The sequence below is a fragment of the Solea solea genome, chromosome 12 (assembly GCF_958295425.1).
Source record: "Solea solea chromosome 12, fSolSol10.1, whole genome shotgun sequence".
NCBI classification, from domain to species: Eukaryota; Metazoa; Chordata; class Actinopteri; order Pleuronectiformes; family Soleidae; genus Solea; species Solea solea.
The window spans coordinates 14,566,408-14,586,553 of NC_081145.1; the positions used below are offsets into that span (position 1 = coordinate 14,566,408).

General features: G+C 43.5%; 1 protein-coding gene across 2 annotated transcripts in view; it reads right to left on the reverse strand.

Moving 5' to 3' along the window:
- Positions 1–20,146, reverse strand: part of roraa (RAR-related orphan receptor A, paralog a) — a 167,252-nt gene that overhangs the window by 41,264 nt on the left and 105,842 nt on the right. The window contains exon 2 of one of the 2 annotated variants that reach the window (XM_058645527.1): positions 13,653–13,682. In XM_058645527.1, coding sequence (XP_058501510.1) covers positions 13,653–13,682 — 30 coding nt within the window. Of the gene's footprint in view, positions 1–139; positions 295–13,652; positions 13,683–20,146 lie in introns of those variants that run through there. The other variant, XM_058645528.1, reaches the window with a different exon arrangement.

A 20,146-nucleotide genomic window follows, 5' to 3' on the forward strand; every position in this document is an offset into this window, starting at 1 on the left:
CTCCCTCTCCCTCACGCTCTCTCTGTCACACTCATGCCTTGCAAATGAAATGCAAAGAGTTGGCAGGCTATGAATAGCGGAGCCATACTTCCCTACTTGTTACTCGGGTTGCAGGATCAGCATGCATATTTGCTCTTACCTTTCATAGCTGAAATCACAAAATACATCATTAAGCTTCGAGTCCATAAGAGAAAAAACTATCACCAGCGCAAAGCCCTCCACTGCTGTCTCAGCAGCAGCTGGCCAGCACAGCTCTGTCTCTCAGCCTCCGAGCATGACCACACCAGAATCCATGTGACTGTGACATCAGTGTTCATGTCTGACTGCTCCCCACCCACTAGCCTTTGATTGGCACAGCATGCAGCCAGTAGGGGCGCTGAGAGCTCAGGCAGGGAAGCTGGCCGTCTTCCCACTGATTGCAGTCAGAGCCTTGTATACTGGCTTGCTAGACACAGCATACTCTCACTATCTTCAGTGGCTTATCTTTTTAGTACAAGGATAAAGTCCAAGCCTGTTCGAGCAGACACCAGTTTTTCACCATCTTGTTCTGGCCCCTTCTAGTTGCTTTTTTTCTTCTTCTACCCCACCCCTTGCCTGTTTTTTGCCTTTAAAAATGGTGCAATGTCAAGAATAAGAACAAAGTCAGAGGAGGATATAAAAGGCTCGACATTTAGGTGAAGAAACAAAAGAAGGCAGAAGTAAAAAAAAAAAAAAAAAAAAAAAGAAAAAAGAGGGAGAGAGACATGGAAGAGTGGACAGGATGGATAAGAGGCGATGTGTAATTTTTTTTGGTGCCTCAAAGATCGAAGCACCGCACTCTTCTTCTCTTCTCCTCCCTGTCTGTAGATATGAGTGATCAGTGTGAGGCCAGATGTCTGCGAGCAGCGGTGGGCCCTACACAGAGAGAAGATGAGTGGAGTCCACAGCTTCTTCCCCTGACCTCTCAGAGGACCTGCATTTCCTCCCCCTCGCTCTCACACACTCCGACAGCTCTCACACACTCTTTTTGACAGGTGAAGAAGGGGAGATAGTGACGGAAGGTTTTGGATGATCCTCTCCACCCCACAGCGACCTGGTGATGAGTTTCTTGCTATCATTTCTCCCTCTCTCCCTCCCATGCCCCCTCACTTTCGCCCCCTGCTTCCCATTCCAGTCTCTCTTTTTCTCTCTCCTCCCCCTCCCTCTCCTCGCTCATCCTCTCTCCCATATGATAATCTGTTCTGACTCCTAACCAGCTGCCTCTCTCTGATACAATATTCTGGTTTTAGTACAATCCAGCCCTGGCCAATAACTACATTGCATTTGGCATCTCATGAATAAGCTGGTGCTCATATCAACCCCCATCTCAAGACAAAACCATACAGCTCTGAATTTAGAAGCTCTAATATTTGAAATCGAAAAATTGAAGATGTTTTTCCACACTACCAATATTTCTGATTTAGACATTTTAGAGGCTCATTTCACATCCTCAGTCATTAGTTAACAGTTGATACAGAGCAGATGATAATAAGAATAATAGTGAAACATCTTTGCCACACAATTTAATATTAACAATGCTATTTTGAGAGGCAAATGATTATTTATCCTTTCTTGTTTTACACTCTCAATATCCATATTCATTTGATGTCTTGTGTGTTGTGTTCTGTTAATTGAATAAAGGTACTTCTAACCCTATAAAAAATGGAAATGAGGACTCTGGCAGCATAAATCTTCCCCATGACAATGTTTCATTAGGTCCTGCGGGTTTCATTAGATTCGCTAAACACATTAATTCACGTCGTGTCAACACTGGACTTTTTACTGCAACACCATCTAACGACCAAAGTATGATACTGATAGCATCAAACGAAGCGTGCCTGGGATACAAACCACGGAACTATTCAAAACAATGTGACGCCAGAGAGACAGTGCAGTCGTTTCACTTCGATGCTGGCGTCTCTCCGCAAAAGTTCACCAGATGAGTCAAGGCCAAGGCCCACACAGGAACATGTTTAACTGCCACTATCTGTGGTCGTCTCTCAGAAACAGACACACAATATCAGTCCTAGAACCAGCCGAGACTCACGCTGTCACACACTGTACGGCAAAGTCAGTGAAGGTGATTGTGGAGGACGAAAAATGACAAATCTATAAATAGGTAAATAAATAAATGCCGAAATCAATCAATCAATAAATCCATAAAGGACTGAATAAATGAACATAGAAATAATTACAGAAAAAATAAGAATAATAAGGATTATTTCTATATTTTTTTTCACATTAGATAAATAAACGAATAATATGAATACACAACATTATCTTATTTATGTATACATTTATTTATTTCAACATTTATTTATTCATTCATTCATGTATTTATTTATTTCGGTATTTTCTGTGTCATATGCTAATGTTGTAGGAGGCTCTGGGGCTCAGTCTAAAGCAGGATTGGTTACAGGCGTGTGATGATTCACTTCGACGACTTCTGCCTGGCAGAGAACAGCCAGTATATTGCACAGATGCTATCCTGTTAACGTCCATTTAGTGAAGTTTAGAATTAATATTGACCCCCGTTTGTTCTTTTTTTTTTTTTATCACGGAGTAGATGATGTATTTTTGTTAACAAAAGAAATAAATCACAGAGTTTTCCACCACGTCAGTCAGGGCACTCCCCTATCTTGCAAGGTTAACATTTGTTTGTATCCATGAATGTATCACCACCAAATTGTAATCATTTCTTCCATCATGCAAATCTTTTTTTTCCAGAGTCAACATAATAAATAAAATACATCAAACAAATCTAAATGTGAACGTTCGTCCTTCACTTCTACATCAAATACTATTTCCTCCAACTTTATACAACTGGGATTAAAATCCTGGGCCTAAAAGGACTGATGTTTGTAGAAAAGCTGCTTCATTTGTTCTTCTTCACACTCCTTTGACTGCTCCACATTAGCGGTGACAGCATGCCAATATGCTGCTGATACTTGTTCGTTAGTTGATTGATTAAGCCACAGAGGCACTGATGCTGCTAATGTGGTTTATGTGAAGCCATCAATAGAATTTTCCGTTTTTTAGTCATTACAAAAATGCGACAGGGAAGAGTTTTTTGGTAGCGACGCTGAGTTGAACCAGGCACAACACAAATACTTGTCTTTATTTAGTCCAGTCATGTGTCTCACACTCACACACAGATTCATTCACTTTCACTGTTAACAAGTTCTCTGGAATCAAACTCAATTGAGACAAGGAGCGGGGCATCTCCTGGTGCCCCTGGAGGACAGGAGAGGAGCAAAGCTGATAATGGCCTCATTAACGGTCTGTCAGGAGCGATTCCACGCACACACACTCACCACGCAGCTCATCCATGTTCCATTTTACTATTACAACTTTGGACTGACCTCCCAGACCGCACACAACGCACACGTGTTGCACCTCGTGGCGCTGGACCACACCGGATAAAACGGTTATGGACTTCTACATTGTGCGTCCCAGTCTTTGTGAGCCAAGCCTTATATTCAACTTCAGAGCCACCTAGGTGTTTGGAAGTGCGCGGCCTGCCCGCAGCAGCGGCAGAATTAACAAGCTCCAACAGGCACTCCATGAAAACAATACAGATCAATTTAATATAAATGCCAAGGAGTGGAGGGCATAATATTAGAACCATAACAGCACTGGCCCACATCACACAATCATAAACCAATTTAGGGCCATTCCAGGCAATTTCCTGGGGGCTTCCACTTGTGGGAAGACTTCAATAAATCACACAGACAACAAAGGGAATATCTATTTCAGTGAAAATAGAAGACACTATTGGGTTATGTCCAGAGGACTGTGGTGGGTTGCATTAAAAGACAAGTTTGAATGGGGCAGGGAGAGTTTAAAATAACTACATGCCAATGCTGTGCTGTGCTATAATGTTGTATTATGGTATAATGTGTGGCTGTAGAAAACGGTTCCCTCATTATGGTTATTAGAACAGCACAGTGCAGCTGTACCAGTTCTTATATCATTTAAGCTACAATGGGATCAGACTCTTATTTTCACAGCCCTTCATTATTTATAAACTCGGCAACTCAGCATTATTTGCTCCTCTTTTTTTTTAAACTGTCACTCAATGCACACACACACAAACACAGTATTTATAGAACAGCGGGGTCAAAAGGAAGAGGTATGAAAGGATTTCATACCTACATAGGTGACGGACGTGCACAACTGTCACGCTATCACAAACACAGTGCTTATAGTGAATGGCTGACAAGGCTGCAGCCTTTTGAGTTACCGCTGTGGTTATTTATAGAGCTTAATATAAATACTTTCTCCAACAAATGGAAACAAATCAATTCAGTCGGGATGTTTCCAAATCACGAGCTACGTTCACACGGACACAAGTCATCAAAATAAAAGCCAGATCAGAATAAAAATGGGGAATTTAAACATGCCACTCCCCCCCCAAAAAAATATGACCTGATTATCTGCTCAATCAGAAATTTCATTCTAACCCAGTGTATGCCGATCGTCATTCGTGACTTCCCAGTGCCGTGTATGATCCACGTAAATGTCACATATTGAACTGATGGTCTGTTTGAAGAAGACGGTGAAATACGGAAGGAGAAGTGAAGCTTCCTCTGCTTTTACTGCCGCAGAATTATAGACGTATCAAAAAAGTCCATTCCGTCTGAACGCCTGATGCAAGTGTACGCACACCACAATCAGACCTTTTCACTTTGCGTCCATGTAAACATAGCTACTGTGTCAACATGGCTGCAAAACCAAGGACTGACTGAGCCTCACATCATTTAAGGCCGACTGCTTTTGGGTATAACTTTTTTTTTTGTCGTTATTTTAGTGATATGGTAGATTTAAAGTGGTAAAAAAAGAATGTCTTTCTATATGGCGGCACTTGTCTGCGAAGTTAAAGTGGGAGACTGACGGATACAGCCTTAAAAAATACATAAAGTTATTTATTTGCTTTATCAGATGAAGAGGCCGAGGTAAAGAGAGATCTTCGCCGCTGCTCGAGAGCTATCACACAACTCTCGGAGCAAATTTTAAATCGATCAATAGAAATCAGATTTCATAATGAATTGTGCCGCATCTCTTTTGTGTGAGCCTGCCCTTGGGGACAGAGAGGAAAGGAATAGGAGGATAGGAGTGAGAGAGGAGAAGCGAGAGGGAACGAGAAGGGGAGATTATCGCAGGCATGGCAGCCTGTGTGAGAGGCTTAGCCTGGCTAGGCAGGGAGGTGGAACCCTGTGAATTCTAATGAACTGGCAAGACTCCCCCAAAGCAAGCTCCATCTCCATGGCATGAGGGCGACAGGAGGGAAGGAGGTGGTGATTAGGGAGGCGCAGTTTCTCCACTACAAACCAAACAGAGCAGGTCATTTTCCCAGTGATAATTATGGCAATAAGCAGGCATGAGGGATTGGTAATGGACCTTCTTATTCTTCATGACCTGCAAAGGCAACCACTGAGTCTGTCAAGGGGAAAAGCATGATGATGTGTTTTTTTCTGTGGGTTAGGGTGACTCTGGTAAGAGTCGCAACGGCTATTGAAAAGGGCAGCAGGGGAACTTGGCCTTTGAGGGAGAAGTTAACGAATGAACTTCATTATTGAGGAGCATACCAGGGAGACCCCCTGGAGTGTGTGATGTATTACCTAGCGTCAAACTTACACACTCCCCCAACATCACCAATATAGCCCGACATCAGCTCTGGGGGAGGGTAGGTGTATAAACTAAAATAGTTAACCTTCTGGCTTAAGGCTAGAAGAAAACAGAGAAGCAAACCCTGATGTTCCCGAGTTGCTTCAATAAAGTTGTTTTCAACAAGAAAAAAAAAAAAGAAGGAAAAATTGTATTACTTTTCTCTGAATTCAGGCTGAACAATTATTCTCCCTCCTGAAACACCAAAATGAATAATGAGGCAGGGCCCTGTGCAGCAAGTAATTGGCGCACAAACCCTGAGAAGAAAATGGTTTTAGCTTAAACTAACATATATTTAATGTTCTCTCGGTGACTTCAGGTAATGCAGAGGGTCCGGCGAGGCGGTCCAGATCAACCCGTCATTGATTACGCTCATTTATTAAAGAGCTGCTCTGTTTAAGCGTGAAAGCAACTTTTCCTATGAGTTTCGCGAGCTTTAGAAAAACAAGCGACCCACAAGAGGGACTAATGTTTTCCTCAAGATTGAGGGAGATCTTCAGGCTATGTGCAACGTGCATCACTTAGCCTCCGCACCCCCCCCCCCCCTACAGTCTTCCACCGGGCCTGGACTCTGTGGTGAACAGGACGAAGGAGCGCTTTTACCGAGCGTACACGCTCAACACTTTTACTCTTGACTTATGAGGATGCCATGGGTGCAGGGGAGTGATTCATCACAGGGTGTACTCCTCTTGCACCCTCACACATTAGTAATGTGGTCCGCTGAGGAGGAGTCCTGTCATCAGTCTGTACCTGGACCCTCTGAACAAGGTAGGTCAACAGGAGGCAGCAGCGGCTGGCCCACTTTTAGTCTTTCACAACACCTTTAAGTTTCCTCCAGCTCTGCCTGATGGACATTAGAGCAGCCTGGTCAAGAGGAAAAAAATTGCCTTGGTATTGTAACATCATAGTCACCATATCTGTCGCCTGAATGATCCTTGTCCTCCCCGCGCCAAACCAAAAATAACCCACATTTTGAACGAGATGTTCTAAAAATCTCACCTTATCTAAATGAAAGTGAATTTCCTCACAAGTGTCCCACGTCTTCCGCAATACAGCCGCAGCATGGCGAACGCATGGCAGTCGGTTCTTCCGCAAGACGCAGAGTTCCCCTAAGCTCTTGACCTTAACATTGCAGGTAATGCACATTTAAATACCTACCTCAGAATTCGTGTTTGTCATTTTGCTCGTGAAGATTAGGTGTAAAAAGGCTATTTGAAACCAAAACACAGGATTAAGGGATAATGCTGCTCTGTGTCTTGTGAGTCGACCTTGATTCTGTAATCCAGTACAATACTCGAGAACAGCATATTTCTCTCTCTTACAGATTTAACACTCTCACTGTAGAACAGCTCATGGTGATGTAATGGCAAAAAAAGCATAATGGCACCACGCTGAATGTCGAAATAATCTGAATTAAGACATGTTTATACAGCATGTGCTTATTAGAGCGGGGAATAGTATTACAAGATTTGTAAAATATCAGTGGGAGTAACTTTACATTTATTAAATACATAAAAAAGGAGACACATCAAAAGTGACGATGTTGCTACGGTCGAGAGAGTGAAAAAAGTGAATTGACTTGAATTACACAGACCTGCACTTTAACGACCACGGTGAGAAATGAACTTGATCTTTAACGTGAACTACAGTCAGCCACTGTGTTATTAAGGGGTGTGCCACTTAATCAGAGCGGACGCCAATTTAGCAAGGAGCTAACGATGCAGAAGGCAACCTCTGTGGCAGCAAACACATTAAATAGCAGTGTGTCACCTGATTCACACACAGGTACGTATACATGCTCCCCTTTCATCTCCCAGTCTGCCTTATTTCTCTGACTCCAAAACTCGTTTCCTGTTTTTTTCTTTCTTCTTCTTCTTCTTCTTTTTTTTTCTTCACCGCGCCGCAGACACAGTCGAATAAAATCCTGCCTTTGATGTCTGGGATCCTATAATGCTGAGCAGTACAAATATGCATGCCTGTTATCTGTAGAATCTTAATGATGATGGCCGACTTCACAATGGGTTAACTGCATCTCTCTGTTCTTGCACCGCACGCCCACAGAAACACAAATTAATAGCAACGGGGAAAAAACAGCTTTTCTCTAATAAAGCGGATTCAACAGAATGTGCACAATGCGATCAGCACAAATGTCAATGTATAATACCACTGAAAGCTTTTGTGAGCACTTCTGCTTCCCTCTCTGTACATGTAACTTTATTCAACTCAAGAATTTGCACAGAACGTTATTTTTTTTTACTTTTTTATTTTTTGGGAAAAATATCCTGATTTAATCTTATCTAAAATTCAGTTTCAATAAACATTTGATGCTTGTCCCGACATATTATTCTCCATCATGAACTGTGGCGACTATAACTGATCTTAAACCCGGCGCTCACAAGACATTCAAAAACAATATTACTGGCGACATCTTAGTCGTTGCATGGTTTATTCAATAACATTCATCTGAATAATTCAGCAATTAAATTATACATGTTAATTTTGCCTGCTTTTATTCATGCATGATATTGCATCACAAATTTTATATCCGGGAAAAAAAAAAATTCACAACGGAATATTTCTGACAAACTTTTCTGACTCCGCCGCAGTTCAGCATATTTCAGCGTTATGCATAAGTGAGACGTGGAAATCATCAATATCAGGTCGACGCCAGTGAGGACGAGAAGCTGAGCGACGCGCGACAACGTGTGTGTGTGTGTGTGTACGGCTGCAACTAAGGAGCTTGGCGATTAAACAAAGACATTTAATTACACTCGTCAGTTTAAAGCATCAGTCAGGATCATATCGAAGAGGAGTTCTGCGACCTCTGCCTTTGTCGCCCTCCATGAATCAAACCCTTCATTATGTGGTGACACTCTTGCCCTTCACAGAGTGCGTGTACAACACGGGAGAGAGAGAGAGATGAGGCGTCGGAAACCTGATGAGTGACGGATAGTCCCGCGCTTGTGCAAAGGCTGGCCAATTGTGTGCTGCAGCGATTGTGAGGCGGGCCGTGCCCTCCCAGCCACGCCAACTGCTTCGTCTGGCAGACGCTACCATCTCAGCACAGCCCGCGCTCCCTGGCCCCTCTCACCTGAGGCGGCAGACAGCCGGCAGAAAAGAGAAGTCGGCCACATGCTTGGCCGGCACCATCCAAGCATTGTGTCCTTGTCACATGTCACTTATTCTTGTTTTCTGGTCTGACAACACCTCAAGACGGAGCCTTTCAGTTGTGGGAGAGACACAAAAGAGAAAGGGTTTCGGAAAAGCTGACGAGGCCTCTCTGCTCTGGCTCAAATTCTTTGAAAGAGACGGCACCAAGAGAAGAACCAGATTAAGCGGCAACAAAAGCCGTAACCCCCCCCACTCCCTCAGTTTCACAAAAAGCTGTGCGCCCCGAAAGCCCCCTCTCACTATTCCCCTTCTTATAAAACACAGTGGGCCCCTAGGAGGCGATAAAAAGGAGTGTCCTAACCCACAGAACTTATGCAAAGAAAGTGCACTTTCAAAGGCCATTTGCAATTTTACAAAATGGCAGACATAATGCTTTTACAGAAAAATGAGGGCCTGCCATATTGTGCTGGAGAGGGAAAAGTATGGCAGGGGAGCAAAAATGGAGAAAAATCACGCTGGCCTGGTTTACAACAAATAGATAGCTCTATTGATTTCCCTTTTACAGACACTGTCCATCCCTCACCATTGTGATTACACTGACCTATTTCAGACAAAAAAAAAAAAAAAAAAAAAAAACTAGCCATCTTTTATAGATAAAACCCAAATGTCCAAAAAGAAAATACTCTTCGTGGAACAAACAAATAGAGTAGTAAAATGAAACATAACCTATGGCACAGAGGAGGGAAAAGATCATGTCAATTAAAGTGTTCAATATTGCTCCAGGAAAAGAGGAAACAACGAGTTCTAGCACCATGCTGAGAATCAAATAACTTTCCTCAGAAAGAGCAGCTGTGTTTTTATGGACCCCTGGATTGTCAATATCAATTCGAACAAAAGGCTATAAACATTAAAATGATTGCAATATTTCTTAACTACAGTTTAAACATAACGCATTGTACAAAATGTGGATTAGGGTTTGGAAAGAACAACAAAGTGTGCTATTTTTTGGATAATAATCTAATGTACTGAGTGTGCTGCTGCATTGTTTTGTTTTTTTTTACTCTCACAGCTCAGTTGTTGTAGGCTTTGTGCTGATTTGCGTCCTCTGCGCCTCTGTGTGTGTTGCTGTGTGTGTTCGTCCTGCTCCACTATGTGTGCGCCGCGCGTCTCACCAGACGGGCTCTCTGTGCGTAGCTCTGGGGACTCTGGCTGGCTGATCTTCATTATCAGCCCGAGCTTAACAATGTACTGGATGCACTTCCCACATGAGTGCAACTAACAAATCCCTTAAGAGCTGAATCAAGGCAACAATGTGATGAAATACCTTCAAACAGCCACTGAGTATGGAACACTGGGCTATGTAGAGACAACTCACACTGCCCCGAGCGATTCCACAGGAGTGCGCCTGTTGCCAAGCTAAATTAGACAGCAACTGGGACATATTATTCTCCTAAATTGGCAATGTACAGCACCATTAAGGACCATAAATCTCATGTTTGATTAACTGCAAAATAGCCCAACTCAAATGCATTAGCGCTGTTCGACTCCGATTGGGATCTGCCATGACATTATGAGGTAAAGCAGATGCTTTCCAAGGGTTAACGCTTTAATTGTCACATGTGAACACGGGGAGAATTGTTTGGATTAACAACGTTAGCCGCTCTGTCCAAACACACACCAGCTGACTTTTATGAGGGTTTTCTTTTTTTCTTTTTTTTTAAATGCACAAAGGCATGAAATCTTCCAACATCTGGCTTTTATAACTACATAATTAGAACTGAGTGAGTCTCAAAGACTGCAATAATCCTACGTTACGTTTTTCCGTACAGAATAATCTAAAACATGTAGTTCTTTGAAACAGATTGGCCGTGTGATTGCTCGGTGAGTGCCGATCTGTGATGAGAGGCTTGCGGGAGTGCATGCTGCAAGCAAATAGATGAAGATGCCGGAGCAAGGCCATGTTTCTCAATCAGTGTAAGGAGACTGTCAGCACAATGGAGATAAATAGTTCAGTGTGAAAAAACTGGGACTCTCTAAAGCGTATCTGTAAGAGTGATGAGAGGAAGCTTCGTCTGTCTCCTTTCTTCCTTTCTCCATCTATACTGCTGCCTCCCTCTGGCCATTCTCACTCTCACACACACACACACTACATACAGTGTAAAGGAATTACACATCAATGATGAGGACTGACAGAATAACAATGAATATAGTGAAATCAAATATAATAACACTGCATAAACAGTTCTTGGATAAAATCCTGAGAAAACGCTGGAAAGGTTCTGCATTGTTGTAAAAAAAAAAAAAAAAAAAAAAAAAAAAGAAGAAGTTGTTTTTTGTTAATTGGGCAAACTAGCATTGTGAATCAGGAGATCTTTGCTTTGCTCTGGGTAGAGCATCCTGAATACACCACTGTGTGTGTCTGTCTGTGTGCCTTAGCTCGCGTTCTACTATTTGAGCTGCGAGACAGAGCCCCAGAATGCTGATGGTAGATTAGAAGTGAGACATCTAACCTCAGCGTAATCAGCTTCTGCATCTGATCCTCCACTCCACACCATCTCTCTCTCTCTCTCTCTCAACAGGTCCAAACAGAATTTCATCTCACAGCCACGCAGCCGCACAGAGGTCGGAAAAAATGACGACACAACCGTCAACACAACAGGAAACAACAAAAACAAACATGAAAAAAAAATAAAGGCCATGGTCTTTTTTTCTGTCACTTCTTTTTGACACAGACAGTTTGCCACGGAAAGTCATCACAACTTAGATAAAACGGTCAGAGAACTGTGAAGGAAAACCACAGATAACTTCCTCCCGAGAACTACAGACATGCGTTAAAAGAAAGGGCTGGTGAGGGGCTGCCCCTTCTGGAGAATGAAGAAAGAAGGGGGAGACTGAGAGAGAGAGAAGGGAGGGTGTTGCTCTTGTAAATCAACATTATGCCCCTGAATGGCAAGAGGTGTTCAAAGTCATTGGCACAATGAAAAAAGTATCTGTTTTCATCTCCAATACCATGATGGCACTATGATTAGGCTAGTTGAGTGGATGGAAGAGGGCTGTCAACAAAAGGGAGAGGGGAGAGGAGCGGAGAGGAAAGGAGACGAGACGAGAGGAGAGGAGAGGAGGAGAGTGCCAGTGAACAGCTGCCCCTGTAATTTATATTGATGAGGGGACTGGCATGGTGGGGAGCTTTGAGCAGTTTGATCACTCAGGCAGAGTGGGGGGTTAGTCAGACACACAGCTCATCCCTGTGGTCTAGGTTGTACTAGAAAGACCTCCCTAAACACACACACACACACAGCGTGGACTGGAGTGGTGCAGCGGGGACGCCGATGTTTTCACTCCGAGAACAGAAATGTATCTCCAGCATGAGTATATCCATTTGAAGCAGAGCAGTCTCCCTCATTATGACTCCAGCAGTCATATAATCACCAGGCATCTTAAAAAAAAGAAAGAAAAGACCCTCCCTCCACATCCTCAGTGACCATTAACTAGCCCTTGCACTACTTGTGCACACAGCTCTGACAAGATTCTGCAGTCAGTTCCTGTCTGTGGGGCACAGCCTTGGACTACTTGTTAGGAGCTTTACTTTGATTTCCTCACATGGAGATGATTTAAATATTTTTCACTGAAATGAGACAGCGTAGTCCAGTTTCTGCCCAGGGCTTTGAACCCAACACTCCTAAATCATGCTCTTTGATTTCTTCCGGTGTAGAGGTGCTTAGCACCACACTAATTAAGTTAGTAGGGTGAGGGTTTGTGGGTCAAAGCATTTCTGTTTTACCTTGAAGACATCCTGACACAAACACAAACCTCTCGCTCTCGCTCTCTCTCTCTCTCTCTAACACACACACACGTGCGCGCACACACATCAAAAAATACCTTACCCCCTCCAGACAAGCAAATAGCTTAACACACAATCATGCTGCTGTTTTGACGAGGCTGTTTGAGTAGGGTAGCGCTGTCTGGTGTAGACGATCTTATCATCTGCCCTGCTGTCTGATGTAAGAATGAGCCGGGGTGTTAAACAGGGCAACATGCAGCCTCTCACAATCCGAAACAGTCCGCCGATCGCTCTCATAGAAAAGCCCTCTGGCCTTCCCTCTCCACACAAGTTTCATCAGAGTGATCAGAGCAAAAGGATAGCCTTCAGGGCTAGTTTCTTCCATTCACACAGCGGGGCGCGAACATGAACACACACACACATGCCGCAGTACACTGGCCAAAAGTGATTTTACTTGCCTTTTCAATTACACTTTACAAGTGTCAAAATACAGTACAGACGCCTGAGAAGTCATTGATTTCTTACAGGTTTGACTTGTTCATCAATTCGTCACGGACAAAACAGAGTGAAGAACAAATGGGTTGAGATGGTATCGATTAAAGTTGCAGTGCACAAAGACACTCTGCATCTACACAGGTGTCTCAATGTGAGTGCACTGATCTGTACTTGAAGATCACAGACGCTGGTAGCTAATGCAGCCTAAGAGGTTACAAACCACCATCCAACACCACATCCGTGTTGTTCAGTTGCAAGGTCTTGCAAAACAAAGAAAAAAGAGAGAGAAAAGAAAAAAAAGAAGGAGGTGCGTGAGCACACGATCTGCTTCAACTGTGCATGATTGTCAAGCAGTCATAAGACTGCATCGCATGTTAATTTCCTCTCCATGGTTATTAGTAGTCTCTTCAGGACGGAGATAAAGGAATATAAATAACGTGACGGGACAGATCGAATTGACAGTCCTGATTTATTGCAAAATGATGGCAACAGTATGTTGTTCAATGACAGAAAAAAAGTAACACAACACCAACAAGACGATTATATGTGGAATAATAAATAAAAAGAGGCATGTACTCACAGGTGTGTGTCTTCTTCGTCACTGAGATACCTGCAAAGAGAAAACACACAAACCGTTCAAAAAAAAAGCAGCTATAATGTATTCATCACATAAAAAAAAAAAACAACAACAACACAATTTACATGCAGCACTGCTAATGGCTGACGGTTAGTGATGATGGTGATGAAGAAGGAGACCCTGTGGTCCAACAGACTGTCACTTTCCAAGGTCACTAACGGGGCAAGCCCAGGATAATTATGTGTGTAGACTGGTGTCTGACCCACAGCCATGCTAACTCAACATCCATGACAAGGTGGTTGAAGCTCACTGCAGGCAATGCATGAAAATTTATACTAAAGCAAACAGCATTTGGAATGCTAATGTTCGGAGCAGCCTGAGCACACGACTAAGCCTGACCCAGGGCAGGATGAAGGCACTTTGACCTCTTTGTATGTTCGTTAAGTTCTTAATTTAAACAGGTAGTGTCATGGAGACAGTAAATGTGAAAGCTAAAGTGTTTTTAAAGGATTGTATATTCCACATTTTCATTTGCTATACAACAGAGGGCAGTTCAGTTTTAGGAGGGGGAAATAAATGCCTTCCGATAGTGACAATAAAACCAGGAGATGAAAATCCCGTTAACACAATTTGGGCTTAGACGGTCAGGCAAAGATCTGCAGTCCAACCAGCATGGTGCACCTATAAATCCAGGTTTGTATTACTATCTTGTTAATGTGCCCCTTAAAAAAAGAAGCAAAATTCTGCATGCACCCCTGGTTTTTTCTTGCAATCACTTTTCCCCGCTGCCACCAAATAACACGGCAGCAACAATGCACCTGAGCACACCTCATATTAACACCAACACACCCATGGGCCCAGTCAGACGTGCATTTAAGCAACGTGAGCAAAAAATTAAAAGTGCTACTGCAAGAGGCTCCTGGTGTCTGTACCGGTGTGTAAATGGATGTGACTGATGTGAAAGCACTACTGTGTATATGCGCTGCATGTAAATGGGTGTGAGTGGCAAAACTGCGGTAAAGGCCATGTAAATACAATTATTTTACACCAAACTGTGGCTTACATCTATAACAGCAGTGAAAGAAAATACAGAGTGGTACCGCCAGAAAAGATTAAATACACAAATGAAACAAGTAATGTTGATGTGAGCACAGACAAGTAAAAGGCACTTGCTCTTGTCCATTTTAAAATTCGAGAGCAGACGTGTGCTGCCCACAGCCCCCGTGCTCAATTTGTGTATTCACTCCTACTGTGAAATAAGGACGGGTCAATGCATCAGTAAAACTCACTATCAGTGATTTGTGAGTGTGCAAATATAACAAATCTAAATCTAAAATGTGAGTAGCTGCAAAGAAGTGGCCAATTTGACCTGTGTTAGTCAGACCTGGCTGATGCTGCCACTGCTCACGTTGCCCTTCTGGGCATCCACTCATCAAATGAGCCACTTCATCTCCTGCTCTGGCTGCTTCCCCTGTCTGCAGCATCGGTGTAATGCCCCAGGAGTCTGATGCAGACAGGCGCACAGCCAGACGTGGTTCCCAGCGGTCTGCTGGAGCCTCGTGCTTTGCAGGGCCAAAGAACACTAATAGATCCCACTTGTCATGCGGAAGCAATGGCTAATTTTTATACCGCCTGTGCATTTGAAACTCAAGGGAACGGCGAGCTGACGTGATTCAATAATTCTCTGTGAAAAAAGGCGTCTGGCCGGAGATAACAATGTTTCAGACACGTTTGAGGGGAATCAAGTCAAAGAGCAATGAGGGGAGGGGGAACAAAAAAGACATACACAGAGAAACACATAACTGATATTAACTCCACTGAGCAGGGCGAGTAAAACAGTCACCTAGAGGCCAGCAGTTAGTGATGGAGCTCTAATATTGTTCCAGTGCTGAGGGCCAACAGCTTCTGTTCTATGACTTTACTCAGCGAGAAAATAAACATTATTAACTCTAAACTGCGATCAAAATACATGAGGTGAAACAGCAGTGATGTCAAGGTTCTGCAACCCATTTATTTGATTTGTTAATTATTTTCTCAATACTGTAGATACTGTTCCATTTTAATGTATGTTATTTGATATGAAACAGTACATATAGAGAGTACAATAGGTTCAATAAGTGTAGCAGGCTGCTACACGTGTCTTATCTCTGAAATGTTAACCAACGGTTTCCCTGACCTCAGATCTCAAACTTAAAACCAAAATGTGCGCACAATGACAGATGACGTGAGAGGGGCACGAGATGTTATGAGGCCGCACGTACAGCTTTTTCCCCCAAACGTCTGTCACGCAGTCAGTCCGTTGCTGAGGAAGTCAGGAAGTGATAATTCATCTGGCAAATTCAAAAGCCAATACTTCTGAAACTCAGATTTAAACTCTTCATTAAATCTTCAGTAATGAATGATCACAGTACATTTCACGATCGATTCACTATAATAAAGACGTTCCAAATGGTAGTTTTTTTTTTATCAATTATGATACATCTTTTTCCCCACTGCAGTGAACACATTAAATCTAAATGGTTCATAAAGTCTACTTGAGGAGGGGTACACTCTGGGGAAAGTTCTGTCTAAACAATCTCTGTTTTTGTTTACTGGACTTCAGACGTTTCTCACTACAAAGTGTGTAGATCCTTAGGGCCTTTTGAGTGTCTTTAGAACCTCGGGAAAATGTGTTTTGACACTTTAATTGTTTAAATCTTCTATCACAATCCTTCCCCTTCTCTTTGTCACCATTTCTATTCTAGTTATTCTATTCTAATGTCGTGTCAATCCTCAGTCAGATGAATTGCGTAATAGTGGATCCTCTTGCTCATTATATGGGAAACGGCTCAACAAATTTTTTTAACAGTGGTCAACAACTTAAGCAGGGGTTTACACAATAGGTAAAATCAGATTCAAAGAACAAAACAAAAATAGCATTGTGCAAGGTATTACAAATAATAGGGCACACGGAAACAGCTTGAACTTGCAGTTGCTGCGCCAGTGTGTTTGTAACAAAGGAGAACCAACAAGCTGTTGTTGAAAACTATTATCTTCATTAACACATTCTAAAGAGTGGAACCAAGTCGTGTGTTTTGTGAGTGAAAGGCTCATTCAGTCTGTTGCTATGCAGGAGAGAGGAAGCAGAAGGGGTGGTTAGTCAGCCCACTTCCTCCTCTAAGTGTCATTCAGAGCCTAGTGATTGGAGGTGGCAAAGAAATTGAGCCATAAACCCAATGAATGAGTGAGTTAACGCTGGACACTGACATTGGCAATGCCTGCCAGCTCATATCGTCACTGGACGGCAGGTTCACAGGTCAATCTGGACGTCCTCCTTGGCTGACAGACAGGCTGCTACGAACACATATAACGCTCAAGGACCAACTTTTATTAAAAAAAAAAAAAAATGACAAAGGATTAGTTTACTTATATAAGTGATAGTAGGCAGCAGCTGGATTGTGATTTTGACATTACCATGTGTCACGGTGGAAGGAGGGGCGGTTGTCACCATGCGGCCTTTGATCAGTCAGATTTTTACCTCTCATCTGTAAACAATTGAGACTTATGTCCTCACGAGACTTTGCTTATGCTATAGAGGAAGAGAAGCACTGTGCAGGAGACTGGAGGTTAACCTGCACCACATCTATCTGCAGGGGGCACACATCCTGTAAACATGCCACTTAGACAGGAGGAGAGTGAATCTGGGGTTTGGCAGCCACAGTGCTACAGCCGGCTGCGGAGCAGCGTGCCATCGCAGGCGACTCAAAGTGACAGCGCTGTAATGAAGTCTGAGGCACACGGCAGGCTGTACGTCATAATTTCAGGTTCCTTAAAGCCTGACAGGGAATGATTATCATGGATGGTTATTGTCACCCTGCCTCCCTGGGAGACGATGCGTGCTCTGGGGTTGTTGCACCATGACATTCAAAGTTACAGTCTCCTTCATATAATGGAGCTGTCCTCTCAGCGCACTAATGGGAGCGATCCATTTAACCTGTGCCAGAAACACACAGACGAGGAAGTTCCTAATGCAAGGCCTCTCCCGTGGGGACGTCACACTCCCCCCCTGGCTGCTCCCTTCCTGCTGCTTGATTCATTGACTGGCGCTCCTCACTTATCCTCATTCACTGTTCAGTCTGGGGAGACAGGGAGGTTCACTTCCTGCCGCCTGCTCCACATGCCACTGCTGCACGCCCGCCGCACACAAGGACACAGCCAGTGCAGCAGACCCTGCTCCAGGAAGAGTCAGTCGGGGCCCAGTGAGGGACAGGCGAGACACCTACTGGAATTATGGGTCAATACCTCAGGCCTTGGAGATGATGCAAGTTCACACTCGACAGTTAATAAGGCCTTCCAGATGGAAGAATACATAAAACAATAATGCGTTTGGTTATTGTTCTGTCCTAATGACAGCAGTTGTGTGGGACTGGTAATTCTGGGCTTCTCCTGAGGTGGCTGGTTAATGATGGTGGCTTAACCGTAGTCATCTTAAGAATGACAGATGTAGCCATATTCAGCAGTTCATCTTTTTTGACTACTGCTGCGGCCTGCACCGCCCGACTGACAAATTGCCTCTAAATTCCTGGGAGAGAGTAAGTAGAAACAATGAATGTGTTTCTCTTCTTTGCCAAAGATCCAAACGTATGTGAAATACAGTTCAATGTAATTTAGGGAGCGGCTGCATCTATATCTTAATTTAAGGGACAGCTGATTGTCTGTTAATCGCATAACTGTCCAACACAAGTATGCGCAGTGTCTACTTTGACATTGTTTGGATAAGAAATGCAAGAGAAGGGTACAGGTGCTGTTTTACTAGTGCATAATAGCATTAACATAATATAAAATCAAGCTTGAAGAAAACTCTAATATTCAGTGGGTGGCTAGTTTACGCAGTGCTTCAGCAATTCATATACAAATTTAAAATATCTCGTAAAGTATGGATCAGGCAGTACTGTGTACTGCAGAAGAAAATAAATAATAATACAAGGCTGATGGATGATGAGCTGGATGAGCAGGTCCTAGGATCGCTGTGCTGTTCTCACTTTGGCAGTCTTTGTGAAGGCCAAGTTTCATACACAAAGTCATTTCGACGATCCTCCCTTTTTCTGTGACACACTTAGCCGTAATAGTTATTATACTGCGATGAACTATACATGCAAAAATGTAATGATTAAAAAAGCGCAATGATTCTAATCAGCTGCCCCCTAATATACTAAAACACTTAATCCATGGAGAGGCCAACTCTCTTGGGAGGCTCAAGAGAAAAATGACTTCTCTGTCTCCAGGCGCTGTTATTTCTGGTCATTTCTAATTGGTTTTAACTAAAAGCAACCGCTGCGAGACTCCACAGGTTACTCCAATGCATCACTATGGAATTATCTGCAAATAGAAGATATACAGCCAAATTAGTTTTAGAGGACATCACAGTTGTCTTTCAGGAGACAAAAGGAGAGAGGTCAGGAGGAAATAAAAGGATACATGCCTTACTGAGTGAGTGGAAAGATCCCAATAGAGAAGCTACATTACAAGAGTGACCCTGAGATCAGAGCAGCTCTGGCTGACTTGAGGTTCCATGTTGCCTAGCATGCACCTCGCCCCCTACAAATGTCTCCCAGACTGATGTAGTACATCCACCCCGGTGCAGTTCTGCATTGCTGGGCCCGTGAGTCTCCAGGTGAGTCCTCGGTGCTGTTTGGTGGCTCGTGAATTATGCATTGCAGCAGAGGAACTGACGTGGCCCAGGAGGGCCAAGAAACAGCAGGCATGGCTGGGAGGCAGACTGAAGACTCTGACGGAATTTTAATTGTACTGCAGGGAACGCTGCAATAAGTGCTATTGTTATTGGTAAGACGCAGCTGCACAGGTTTACTTAGCTGAAAGCTTAAGAAATTAAGAGCTCTAAACTACAATGTCCAAGGCTCTACCACGGCACCAACAGCCCTACTGTTAATGACTATTCTAAAGAGAACGCTTCATACCACTGTTGCACTAATATTTATCACTGCAATCCCTAAGTGCTCTGTTTTTCTCTGCAACCTGCGCAGAGGACCATCGAAGGTGAGCTACACACATTTCAGGAAACATCTACGAACTAAACATGCTCTTTTAGAAACAAGTGAAGCATTCTCTTCAGCAGTTTTGTTATGTCATTCCGTTCTGTGCTGCAGGTAAAAGCCAAAATGTTAGATATTCTGCTGCACTGATGCTGCGCACTCTGATCCTGGCTCTAGCTACACTACACAGTAATGCACCTCTGAGTGCGAGCTGGTCTCTGGGGCCTGATAGATGCAGGAAGGCCCTGGGGGCTGGTCAAAGTGTGGCCAGGGGCACAGGTAGGCCTCTGTGTACACGCTGCACTGGTGGTTCCCAGCCCAGCGGTAATCTCTCAGCAATCCAACCTCAGCCACACATGAAACTCAATAGCCTTTCAGCCTGCACCATAAATAAAGAGAAACCACATTCAGCAGACCACCCAGGCAAACTTTACCGTTACTGTGCAACACTGAACAGCAGTCCAT